Below are 13087 nucleotides of genomic sequence, written 5' to 3' on the forward strand. Positions count from 1 at the left end.
AATACCTTTGGGCCCGTTTGGTTCGACTTTGGGGGAATGCATTTGGGGGAATGCAAATACCTTTGGGCTAAAGGGTTTTTTCGAAATGCAAGTAGCGTTTGGTAAGTGTTTTATAAAAAATCAACTTGGGCTAAAGGACTTTTGTTATTTTTTTTTAAAAAAAAAGCTCCGATGGAGCTACACCGCCGGGCACCGCCTTCGGCCGAGATGCGGTCACGGCCAACCGCCGACGACCGGATCACGGTCGCCGTGCAGTCTCATGCGACCCTCCGGCGACCAGCACTTGGGGTCGCGCGACCCGGCGACCACCGCACAGGGTCGCGGACCTCGGGCGGTCGCACAGGTCGCGCGACCCGGGCGATGCCCGAGGTCCGGCGACCCCAGGCGGCAATCTCCGGGGTCGCGCGACCCCCGGACGGTGGTCGCCGGAGTCGGGCTAGCCCTCAGGCGGCGGCCGGACCTCGGTTTAGGGAAGATGAACAGTGTCGATGAATAGTGCAAGTTGTATTCCGAAAATGCAACTTCCCAAAGCACCTTCAGAGGTGCATTGGCCAAAGGTCCCTTGGGGAGCATTCCAAATGCAATTGCATTTTTCCAAAGTGAGTAAAAAAAATTGCCAAAGGCCATTTGCATTTGGCCAAGAGACTTTAGAGGCCAAATGAGCATTGGGAATGCTGAACCAAACGGGGCCATAAACCCCGCTGCATTCACGAAATCCCTTTTTTTAAAAGGTGGTTTGTTATGAAAAGTTTTTTTTTTCGTTTGGGGTTTTTTTGCCATTTTTTGTGTGTATTATCTAAATTTAAAGAAAATAAAAATAATATGCAAAAGTTAATCTAGTACCGTCTTGACTGATTAACTTTTTCAATAGGGTTATTAGCATGAAAAAACAAAAATTAATATATTTATGTTAAATTTATTCAAAACTAATTTTTGACCACTAAAACTCCAAAACTTGTAAACCCGTGATAATCTTACGTTCGTTAGTTTCTATTGAATTTTACCTTCAAATTGCAGAGTTGGATAACACGTGGCAGTTGATGAGTGTACCAGTTTGAGATTTTACCCCTCTGTTTATTAAATGTTACTAATTTGTGATTTTTCGTGGTATTAATCTAATTTAACATATGGTAAATTTGTTGCAAGTATACCAATTTGAGGTTTTTGGTGATCAAAAAATTAGTTTTGGATAAATTTATTACACGCGTACCGGTTTGAGTTTTTTCGTGGTACCCTTTTCAATATATGCAATCATCAACTTTTTCGGTCGAAATAAGTTCCAACATACTATAACGGGATATGTGCACTAAAAGTCCTAAAATTTGTCAAGAAAGTGCAATCGAGTCTTAAAACTCGAAAAAAATGCAATCGAATCCTAAAACTTATTAATTTTGTTTAATCAAGTCGTAAAACTTGTTAAATTTGTCCAATTGAGTTCTAAAGTTATCACCGTCTAATTTACTAGTGGAAAATACTAACTTGTCTTATTTTATTACTTTTCTTGAGATACGTGGCAATAATATAGTGTCCAACAAGCGTCATGTCAGAAAAAGATAAAAATAAATAAATTAAAAAAACCAGACCTACAACCAGCGGTTGTAGCCTACTGGCAATTGGTCGACGGACTTCAGGAAGGCTAGGCAACCTTTGCTGGCCCTTCTCGGCGGCTGTGGCGGCGGCCATCGGTAGCGGCCACCGGTGAGGATTGGCCACAGATGCCAGATGGTTGTAGGTTTCGTTTTTTTTTTTTTATAGCTTTTTCTGATTTAATTAATTAATTTTTATCTTTTTCTGACGTGGCGCTTGTTGGACACCACATCATCGTCACGTGTCTCAAAAAAAGTAATAAAATAAGACATGTCAACATTTTTCGTTAGTAAATTAGACTATATAAACTTTAGGACTTGATTGAACCAATTTGACAAGTTTTAGGATCCGATTACACTTTTTGCAAGTTTTAGTAGGGTGATCGGTTCCAGGTCCAGTCTAGTTCCAAGGTGGAATCGGGAACTAGACCGGGAGGATCGGTTCCCAAAATTAGGAATCGAGGACCGGACTGGTTGGTCCTAGAAATGGGAACCGGTCACTTTTTTTTCCCACCACTTGATGCCATCTTTTCGTGTTAAATTAAGTGATATGATGATTCTCAAATTACAAAGATGAATGAAAAAACGTGCTTCACTTAGGATTTAGTTCACATTTTACTAATTTTTTGAAGAAAAAAATAAAAAAATAAAGTATATGTAGTCGGTCCGATCCGATTTCCTTTGGAACCTGAAACCGAACCACCTGAACACCGGTTCCACTTTCAGGAATCGAGAATTGGACCGACACTCCCAGAAACCGGATCAAAACGGTTGATCCGGTCTAGTCCGAGCAGTTCCCGATTTGGGCGATTCGTTTTGTACATCTCTAAGTTTTAGGACTCAATTGCACTTTTGTGACAAATTTTTAAATTTCTAGTGAACATATCCCTACTACAATTGACGAGTCATGTGCATTTTGTACTTAGATCGAATAGTAGCCAGCGCAACTACTTTGATGAGAGAGCACAACTTTTGCCAGAGGAAAACTAGGCGTGGTTGGTGGCGTCGCTACCATCATCGAGGTGGTTGGCCAAATTGGAAGAGACTCAATCCTCGATGATTTTTGGAGCCCTTTCGGTCATAAGTTCAAATCCTCCGGTCGCTTCTTTCTATCTTAGAAAATTCCGATTCTTCTATAGCGTGGGTTTAGATCATACACCAAACGTAAGACAGCCTCGGCTTCATTCCCCGCTTGCACCCGTCGATGCGATTGTAGTGGGTTCGATATAAATAAGCAATATGCACAACTCAAATCCGAATAATTTCGCTGATGGATGTGAAAATTCCACGGTAATTTTTATATGGGGCATCGACGCGGGTCGCTCCTCCCAATCTTTTTACCAGTGAAAAAAAAAAAGACGTGGCCCCAAGATTCATCAGGAGCAGCCACGTGGCTAGATTCTACAGCTGAAGAGTTGGAATCCCTTCTCGAAGACAGTTCTTTTTTTTTTTTTGGTCGGACTTCTCGAGGATAGTTTTTCTTTTGGGTTAATACCACGAAAAACCCTAAACTGGTACACTTATGACACATTTATTCAAAACTATTTTTTTGACCATAAAAAACCCCAAACTGGTACACCTGTGACAATTTTACCTCGAACATACCACAAAAAACCCCAAACTGGTACACACGTGACAATTTTACCCCAACTAATTTTTAATATTATTTTTTTATTTTTTGAATTTTTTTTTTTTTTTTTTTTTTTTTCTTCACTTCAACCTCGGCTGGTCGCCGGTCGGCCGCAGGGAAGCTGCGAGGGCCGCCCTCGGCGCCGCCGCGAGGGCCGCTCGCTCTGAAGCCGGCGAGGCGCCCTCGCCCTCGCCTGAGTCGGGCAAGGGTCGCCCTTGCTTGGGCGGGCGAGGATAGCCCTCGCCCGACGCCGGCGAGGGCAACCCTCGCCCAATGCAGGCGAGGGTCGCCCTCGCCAGATCCGGCGAGGGCAGCCCTCGCCTGATACCGGTGAGGGCAGCCCTCGCCTGAGTCGGGTGAGGGCGGCCCTCGCCCGACGCCGGCGAGGGCGGCCCTCACGGGCTTCCACCTCTGGCTGGTCGCCGGACCGGCGACCGGCCAGAGGTTGAAGATAAAGAAAAAAAAATAAAAGGAAAAAAATAAATAAATAAATAAAAATTCGAAAAAAATAAAAAAATAATATTAAAATTTTAATTCAGGGTAAAATTGTCACATATGTACCAGTTTGGGATTTTTTGTGGTAAGTTCAGAGTAAAATTGTTACAGATGTACCAGTTTGGGATTTTTTATGGTCAAAAAAATAGTTCGGAGTAAAATTGTCACAGGTGTACCAGTTTGGAGTTTTTTATGGTCAAAAAAATAGTTTGGGGTAAATGTGTCACAAGTGTACCAGTTTAGGGTTTTTCGTGGTATTAACCTTTTTCTTTTTTGTCAAGTTGAAGATAGTTAGCTGGCCACAATGCATCAGACAAGTGTCCAACAGTCTCACAGCACGTCAGAAATTCCAAAATTCTCCCAATAATTAACGAATATCGCAAAATCGTACCCTCCCTTTTTTTTTTATTCTCCAAAAAAAATTGGCTCGCCACGAATATAACTGTCGCTGCCCCCTAATAACCCAATAAAATAATTCTAAATAATCCGAAAAAAAAGTGACTATTTTAGCCTTATCCATAATAAATAAATAAATAGTTTATCCTGCTCCACCCAATCACCGCGCACGCTCTCCGTCGCAGCAGCTGCAACAGAAACCTTCCGTTCCCATGACCGACGCTCCGGCTCCGCGGCACCAATGGCGCTGACTCCTCCGTCGCCGCAGAGCCTCCGGCTCTCGTCCCGCCCTCCTCCGCCCTCCTCCGCCGCCCACCGCCTCCTCCTCTTCCCCGACCTCATCGCCTGCTCCCGGCTCCTCCGCTGCCCGCCCCCTCCATGGCCGCGCCTCCAGCTCGCGCCGCGGCGGAAGAGCGAGGCGCGCCCGTCCCCGGCCGTGAAGTGCACCGCCCGATCGGCGGAGGAGGAGGGCCGGTGGAGCGACTCGGAGACGCTGGTCTCCGACGGCGACGGCGGCGACGGCAGGGTCCCCGGCGAGGACGGGAGCAGCCGGCGGAGGGCGGCGGCGGCCGCGTCCTCGGCCAGCGATTACTTATCTATCGGGATACGCGAACCGGTTTACGAGGTAAATCCGCGCATTGCTTGGTATTCGCGTAGAGTCCTGGGAATTCGGAGTGGATTTTTGGAAATGTGAGAACTTGTTTTCTCTGGATTCTCCAGTTGTGACGGGATCGGTGTGATTGCCAATTTGCCGAACATAGTGTTCCGATTTCATTGGAGCGAAGTTATTCATCATGGTTTTTGACTCGCTTAATTTCCTAACTAGGCCTTTCTGCAGGTGGTGGAAGTGAAGCCGAACGGGATGATATCGACTCGGAAGATCAACAGACGGCACTTGTTGAAGTCAGGTGGTGAGTGAACTAGATCTGGATGGGTATCCTGCTTCATCTTCTTCTATAACTCAGATTTTGTAGAATCACTGGCCATGGTGATGCGATGGGTTCGCTCCTTGTGCACATGTCTCTTGTGTCTCATCTCAGTGGCCCGAAATAGCTACGCACTTTGATCTGATCTTTGGCAAAGTGTATCTCATTATTGTCACTCGTATTCAGCCCTTGTTTGATTGGCCCGGTCCGTCTTTTCCCGTCATTGTGGATTTATTCATTGCTGAATTTGTATATTCTGTTTGTCTCTGACTACTGGTTTTACTATCAGGCCTTCGTCCACGAGATATACGAAGTATTGATCCATCACTCTGGCTGATAAATTCGATGCCTTCTTTGCTGGTATGATCTTATGACAGCTTTAATTTCTGTTGCCTGATTGATTTATTTGATTAGTAAAGGTCTGCAGAGAAGTGGCCATATATATAGCATGTTTAAAGGTTTAATCAAATGTAACAGTCTCTCACCGAATTATGCAATCTTTTAAATGATTCATGGTGCCAAAAATATGCATTTCTATTTGGACTGCAAATATTGGGTTAATGGGTCAGTCCGTCTGTCTTTTAACTTCTCACCCCCTTCTCTAAGTTGACTGGTCTGTTTATCTTCTCAGTTCAATCATGTAAGTGTAACATATACTTTTCCCACTGTTCAGAGAAAAATGATGCATTATACTTATAAAGGCTATTTCATTTTAGGGTAGTAGAATATTCTCTTGTGATGACCATATGCAACAAGTGGCTCAATCGTGTATCCTGCACCTTGTGCTTGGAGCAGACTGATTTTTGTCTCGATAATGTTTGAACACAGGGATGGTGAATGAGGCAGATGAAGATGGTAGTATTTTGGTGTACAGGATTAATAACTCTTTTCTATTAAAGCCTTTAGTATGCTTCCTTCATTCTGGGGTTTTTGGACGGAGTTGAGAGTGTGCAGATTAGAGTTCTTTCCAATATATCACAACTGACAACAAAAGCTGTCCTGACTTGATTGGGATATATGACATTACCAATATATGTTTCTCTGGTTTGTATGATCATGTACTAGGTCCGTGAGCATGCCATTCTCCTTAATTTGGGATCATTACGGGCAATAGCAATGCCAGAACGTGTGCTCATATTTAATTATAACAGGTAAGGTGATGCTTCTTTTAGTCCACCTTATAATAATTTTTCTCAATGAGCTTACGGTTAACATCTATCATTGATCAATTACAGTAGAGGAGGAAAAGCCTTCATAGACTCATTGTTGCCTCGATTAAACCCCAATATGAATGGAGGGCACTGTATGCCTTTTGAGCTTGAGGTCAGTTTGTCTTCTATTTTTCCTGATATGCGTACTTAGAAGAAATGGTCATCTTGTAAAAAAATCTTTCTGGTATCTCTAAGAATATTATGTTCATTCAACTTGTCCTTTTTGAGATAGCAGTTTTTTCTGTGCCACAGAGTCTTTGCGTACAGCCCAGCAAATGTGCGTACCCATCTATTCAGGGGGGTGGGAGCATGACAGGGTTTTTTAGGTTGACATATTTAGATGTGGAGGTTGGCAGATAACCAAACCTTTCTTGTCAGAGGATGCCATGTTCTTCCGAGTCTCACAGAAAAACAAAACAAAATAAAAGTCGAGAGAATAATATGGATAGTCGCAGAGTATCTGTGAGCATTGTGAATCGTGATTTTATAAGTCAACTGTTTACCACTAACATAATTTCAGTGAGAGTCGTGAGGTAAGTTTATCTCTGTGTTTTTATATCACATGAAATAATCTCATCTTGTGCCCCGAATAGTAGCATTTTCTGTACCTTAATTGTCTAACTAGGCCAAATTGCAATTTTCTTGAAGCTCTGTTGTACAATTTGATGTTTTAGCACATTTCTAACGATGGTGGTGCTTTTAGGTTGTTGAAGCAGCCTTGATTTCACGCATACAGCGTTACGAGCAAAGACTGATGAATCTAGAACCTCGTGTGAGTTTGAGAACACAGTGCTCTTTCCTTTAAATCTCCCGGAGATTGCGATAGTATCCCTCAGCATGTTCTTACATAACTGCCTGTTACACGTGAAGATTTGACCCTCAATTCAATATTCTGCCTTTGGTAGTAAAATGCCAGAAAAGCATGCTCTACTTTGTCATTTACAACTTTTAGGCACAATACGTATTTCTTTTGATATACACACAAACTTGCCTGCAAACATACTCATGAAATCTTTATTTAAAACGGGTGATTGATCAGATAGTTCTTTCTTGGGTATTTCTCATTATTGGATCCCTGTTTACCTTCCCCATTCAGTTTTTTCCACTCTCGAGTTTTTTCCATAAAGTGTATGAGTTTGATTGGGTTTCTCTGAATTGTCATCGTAATTAGACTACGGTGGCAACTTAGAGTTCACACCTTACTAATGTCCTAACTGCGGTTGATGTTCTGAATCTTGGTTCAGGTTCTATCTTTACTTGAGGTTTTACCCAACAGATTGACAGCTGATATCCTAGAGGAACTCCGTCTTAGCAAGCAGATGTTGGTACTTGTCTACTGTGTCACTTGAAAGGTTGACTGCCCTTATTGACTAGGAGAACCTTCTGGTTTTCTTATTTTGTCGTTACTCCAATGACAGGTTGAACTGGGTTCGAGAGCTGGGGCTCTGAAACAGATGCTTCTCGATCTTCTAGAGGATCCTCATGAGATACGCCGCATTTGTATTATGGGAAGAAATTGCACACTTACGAAAGGGAATGATAATGTGGAATGTTCTGTTCCTCTTGAAAAACAGATTGCTGAGGGTATGGCACTGGAATATATCTGTATAAGCCATTAGTATAATGTGCAAAGTGTGCATTTTACTTTAAGTGAACAAAGAGTTTCTACTTACCCCTCTTCTGGACTTGATTTGATATCGCAGAAGAGGAGGAAGAAATTGAGATGCTTCTGGAAAACTACCTGCAAAGGTTATTTCCTTGATTTGAATCCATGCCATACAAAATCATCATTTATTTATGGTAGAGGGTGCACCTTTGTGTTTTTATCTGCTCTTCTCGATTCATTTCTATCATAGCTCTTGGCACTATTTGCAAATGTTTAAATTATACACTCCGTAAACTATGAGTTGACTTTGTACATAGTAAACTTGCACTATCATTTGCTGTGCGGCTGAAATTGAGACCAGAATCAGAGAGATCATCTTAGATCTGAGTTCTGTAGCTACTTACTAACTAGTGTTATATTAGCAGAAAATTTTGGTTATCCACCATTGAGAAAGGAGTCATTCATGTTATCACTTTGAGGTAGTTTTGGTTTTAGAATTAAACTATTTGGATCACAGTAACGAGGAAATGGTTGCTTATAAGCAGTGGAACCTGAAATTAGCATAGGATGCCAATGCTATTTTGGATGGTCTAAATACACCAAAGTTTTAAGTCTTTAGTTTGGGGCTAAGAGGTCTAAAAAATGGTCAAAGAAACTGCTCCAACAGATGACAAGAAGTTTTGATACCTTAATTATGAGACATATGGTGTTTGGGTTGGGTGGCCTACAAAGCATACTGTTGCCCTTGGGACCAAGAGTTTGGGATGTTGCCAAGGTCTCACTTAAAGAGACAGTTCCTTGAATGTCGTCATTTATGCTTTTGGGAAGGAAAACAAAAAACTTTTGAATTCTTTACCATACTAGTTTAAGGTCCTGTACGCCGTATAAGTGATTGTTCTTTTAAAGTCCTAAGGAGCCCTCTTACTAAATCGCACTGTTAACCTTATCTGCATGTTGAGTTAAATATATTAATGCACAACAATTAATTGCACATAAGCAATTTTGCCAATTTGAATCTAAGCCTGGTTTGTAGAAAGCCTATGTCTCTCGAAGTGCATAATAAAATAAATGACAGCTGCAACCTTAAATGTTGGGTTATCCATTATTAAACGAGGGTCACAGAAAGCAACTGACTGAATTTTCCCTTGAAGTTTGGATTAAAAATTCATACATGCAAGAGAGTCTTTCTTTGACAGGATAAATATTAAGAGTACTGGTGCTATCTAGTCTCGTGTCTGGAGGATTTGCTTAGTTCTGATGATTAATATTACCTTTCAAATGGAAGCAGGGTAGCCTTTCGATTAGAGACGATGGCTGCTGACCTTCTGATTCACGGCTTGTGCGGGACAAAATTTTCTGTTACTTTTTCAATCAAACTTTTTTTGATCATCTTCAATTAGTCTAAACAATGCTTCCTTGGTGGTCATATCAAATCTAAATTTTCTTGGAAATTAACTGGATCAAGAAAGTTTGTCACAATAAGCTACTCCTTTTACAAGGTACCGTCGAGCGGCTTTGCTTACTACCGCATCTACTATCGCAGGTGTGAATCTTGTCATGTTCAAGCTGAAAGACTCCTTGATTCTGCCAAAGAAATGGAAGACTCTATTGCTGTCAATTTAAGGTCCGAGAGATATTTGCATTTTCTATCAGTTCGCCACTAATTTAGTTTCTGTAGTGAATTGATCACTGCATTATTCCTTTGCTTTTTGCAGTTGACTTTGTCATTCTCTAGTAATACTAGCATTGCAAAAATGCCAGTGATTAGCACCTCCATAAAGCTTGTGAATTGTTTGATTCCACATAACATTGTTTACCACAAATTATTTATTGGACTACCAGAACATGTTATTCTCCATATTAGATTGATGGACTAAGAGCATGCTCAACTTGAAAACTGAATGCATCTGCAAATTTCATTGTCATGTGTAGTGCAACTAAATTGTGAAACTTGCTTTTCCCTTCACTCTTTCAGCACTGCTTTTGTTGTGGTTGGATAGTGGAAATCAGCCCATATTTCTGGAGTTATGAAATTTTGACTTCTTTCTTCATCAGCTCTCGGAGGCTTGAAGTCAGTAGGGTGGAGTTGCTTCTTCAGGTTGGAGCATTTTGTGTGGCAGTTGGTGCATTGGTTGCAGGTACTTTTCCATACAGTTTTGCACAAACTTGCTTAGTAAGAGTCAATTATACCGTCATTGGAGATTGTCACGTGATGTTGCATGATCTGTTAACCACACAATTGTAAGAACCAATAAGAATGTAAGAACTGTATCGAAACTTGTGTTGTTTTAGTGATACTATCGTGATCCCCAAGGATTCTTGGTATATGGTTGGTTTGGTCTGGTAGAATGAATTTAGGCCACTCTTACTCATTCTTCAGGCTTTCATTGTGTTTTCTTTCATTTATAACCACAATTCTTTACTTCTGCTTTTCTGAGAAAAGCGAAACAGAACATCCATTTATTTTTATCGCATATGCATCTTAGACTGGTTATTGATCTTATAGAGGATGTAGTAGCACAATGAATTAATAAGTTTCATATAGCTGAACCACTTAATAGGATAGAGCTTGTTTTATTTTTTGCTGTTAGCGCTACTGCTGCATGCATCTTAGATTGGTATCATAATTGTCACCCGTCATTATAGAGCTTTTCATCACTGGTCATTTTAATCCTGCTAATAGAAAGAGCTTTTCCTATTATGCAGGTATTTTTGGCATGAATCTGAAGTCCTATCTAGAAGAACATGTGGTATGCAAAGCTATCTAAGACACCTGTCCCTTTGTGTTTTCCCTATTGTTTCACTGATTGTCCCTGGGGTATGATAGTTTTCTATTTTACTTGATGCAGTTCGCATTTTGGTTGACAACTGCTGGAATTATTTTTGGTGCTGTTGTGGCTTTCTTCCTTATGTATGCATATCTCAAGGCAAGGAAAATACTGTAACTCGGATACCAATTCTTGGTGAGTGAGAAAATTTACTCCAACTCATCTTGCATTGAACTAGGTATGATATGTATGGTTTCGCCATAACTTGAGGTGCTCCTTGGGAGTTGTGGACCCATTGAACTGATGATAACATTTCAGTATTATCGGTCAAGTGTAGTCTCAGTCCCAGTGTGGCTGATCATCCGACAAGACCAGCTAAGCATCATTGGCTTGGCAGGTAAACGAACTTAAGATAGACCCACATTCATTTCATGATCTGGACCTAATTTAACTTGCATACCCCGCATGTTCTGTGTCTTGAGTCTCAGAACATAACCTTCTCTGATGTTATTTGCAGGTCACATGGAAGGGGAACTCGAGATGTTGTCCTTTGGTTGTTATGAGAGAACCAGCAAGCATTACAAGAAACATAGAGGAAGATCTCTTCTCGAGCGGTCAGATCCTTCTACTCTGGAACTTGCTTGCGCTTTGCAGAATGCGGATTGTTAGTGATGTTCCAAAACCTCCCCAGATAATAATTGTTTGCCTTAAGTAGGCGTGTCCTTCACAGTAACTATAAATGCGCAGTCAGATTGCTGCCGCAATACATGCTCCTAGTCGCTTGCTGTGAGGCAGGAGCTACGGTCATGCATTTGATAGTTATCTCCCACTTCCATTAGTCTTAACAGATGTAGGGGACCAATGAGCCAGTCCTCATTTAGCGATCCCGTGGGATGTAATGTGCCATTATTTAACCAGGATCAATTCTCAGAATAAAACCATAATTCTGCCGGTTTCTATGCGACGGCACCGTGATGATATAAGCTGCAAAAGTTTAGTTAAATAAGTCAATTCTTCTTTCATCTTCTCTTGCTTATTCATCAGTCAAATGCCAAGAAGTTGCATTTGAATCTCTACGAATGTCAATGTGAGGCCCGACGTCCTGTTGAGTATACAATGATGATTATTAGCAAACGATGCTCATTTGTGATATCTGTTTGGTTATTGATATTCTTTCCCTAACGTTTTGGCAAAGGGGAAGCGGGCATGAGGGCAAAGCTGCATGAACCAAGATGCTTCCGGATGAGCACTACCGTGTCTGAGCGAAAACGACAGCATCTTAAGTGCAACAACATGCCTAAACTGTAAAATGAAAATGCTTTCGAGACATTTTAAAATTTTAACCAGATTGCCACTTTTGCCGGCAATAAGTACAGTTGACAAACAAAACACTACTCGCGCCGGTGTCTGACAATGTCTTATTGCCTTTATTCTACGTTAACGAGCAGATATATACCAAGAATTCACCTTGTTCACTGTATGTCACAGAAATACGGTCATATGCTTCCAGTAATCCAGATGGTAGCAGATTTTCTCAGACGTCGCCCGGTTTGTCCTTGAACAGCAGCACCAACGCATCTTTGCTTTGGTCGTTGATGAATGAAGGATAAAGAATGATCGATCCCTCTATCGGGAAACACGGGGGCTCAGCCAGCTATGCACCTCCAAATCTGGGCTCAACACGGGCTTACTCGGGTCCGCCGTAGAGTTGAGATCTTCTTCCCGCGACCTTGCGCTTTCACATTATTGATAAAAGATCTGTAGCAGTTGTCCTCGACACTCTTAAACGGATTAGCTGCGTAGCACAGTGGGTTGCAGAGGAAATCCTCGACCATGTCCATAGCCTTACGAAATGCGCATAACACGAGGTTCCCAAACCAGTCATCAGGCACATTTGGGTTCAGCCAATTTCGACAATTGACCGCGATTCGCAGCTGCGTAAAAGATCAGATTTTACACAGGATAGCTTTGATGATCGACCGTGCAAGTTAGGTATGTTGGTTGGATTACCTATAATTTAAATTATCCTCGTGTAAAAGCTAGACACTACTTTTAACAAAAGTATCTTATCAACCCCGCAACACATAGGTATGAACGATCTGCATATTCAATATCGAAGGAAGTAAAAAAATTGAAGTAGATTTCTGAAACATTCGGTTGTATGGATATGACATCGGAATCCAAATTTCCGATTTGCCTAATCCCATAAACATATAAACGTTAGTAACCGTAAAAAATAATTAATGATTTTATAAAATTGCCAGTGAGTTACTAACAAGTTATTGAGAAATTAGTCGGCCGGTAACTTTTTTTACCAACTCTGATAGATATCTATTAGCACGGGAAAAATTCATCTTTTTTGGAAAATGGAACAGTATGATCGTCGTATTGCATCATTTCCAAAAAGACGGCTCGATGCTTCAGTTCCATCTTAGCTCGATTTTAGTCACACTGGTCCTAAATTTAGCC

At 41.4% G+C, this 13087-nt stretch overlaps 1 protein-coding gene across 5 annotated transcripts; it reads left to right on the forward strand.

Moving 5' to 3' along the window:
- The first annotated feature begins 4250 nt into the window (after positions 1-4250).
- LOC115673356 (magnesium transporter MRS2-11, chloroplastic) lies at positions 4251-12797 on the forward strand. Of its 5 annotated transcripts, none has more exons than XR_008816967.1 (16): positions 4251-4732; positions 4946-5018; positions 5323-5393; positions 6099-6184; positions 6269-6356; positions 6948-7016; positions 7489-7569; positions 7663-7828; positions 7948-7993; positions 9394-9474; positions 9906-9988; positions 10557-10600; positions 10700-10813; positions 10937-11015; positions 11136-11232; positions 11814-12080. XR_008816967.1 is itself a non-coding variant. In XM_030595512.2 (14 exons), the coding sequence occupies exons 1-13, from the start codon at positions 4349-4351 to the stop codon at positions 10793-10795; spliced, it is 1368 nt and encodes a 455-aa protein (XP_030451372.1). In that variant the 5' UTR covers positions 4252-4348; the 3' UTR covers positions 10796-10813; positions 11136-11580. The 5 variants fall into 5 exon arrangements, 1 of the variants encoding a protein (XP_030451372.1); XR_008816965.1 differs by lacking the exon at positions 10937-11015 and adding an exon at positions 12107-12797 and having other exon boundaries at positions 4252-4732; positions 11814-11922; XR_008816966.1 differs by lacking the exon at positions 11814-12080 and having other exon boundaries at positions 11136-11580.
- The last annotated feature ends 290 nt before the right edge of the window (positions 12798-13087 follow it).

The sequence above is a fragment of the Syzygium oleosum genome, unplaced genomic scaffold (genome assembly GCF_021117445.2).
Source record: "Syzygium oleosum isolate NSW1041296 unplaced genomic scaffold, Sole_v2.1 Sole_v2.07, whole genome shotgun sequence".
NCBI classification, from domain to species: Eukaryota; Viridiplantae; Streptophyta; class Magnoliopsida; order Myrtales; family Myrtaceae; genus Syzygium; species Syzygium oleosum.

Bases quoted from the DNA above. Each gene is read 5' to 3' on its own strand.
- LOC115673356 (XM_030595512.2), top strand. From the start codon at position 4,349: ATGGCGCTGACTCCTCCGTCGCCGCAGAGCCTCCGGCTCTCGTCCCGC. The intron at 6,357-6,947 runs GTCAGTTTGTCT...TGGTGCTTTTAG, and splicing joins GTATGCCTTTTGAGCTTGAG to GTTGTTGAAGCAGCCTTGAT. The intron at 9,475-9,905 runs GTCCGAGAGATA...TTTCTTCATCAG, and splicing joins TCTATTGCTGTCAATTTAAG to CTCTCGGAGGCTTGAAGTCA.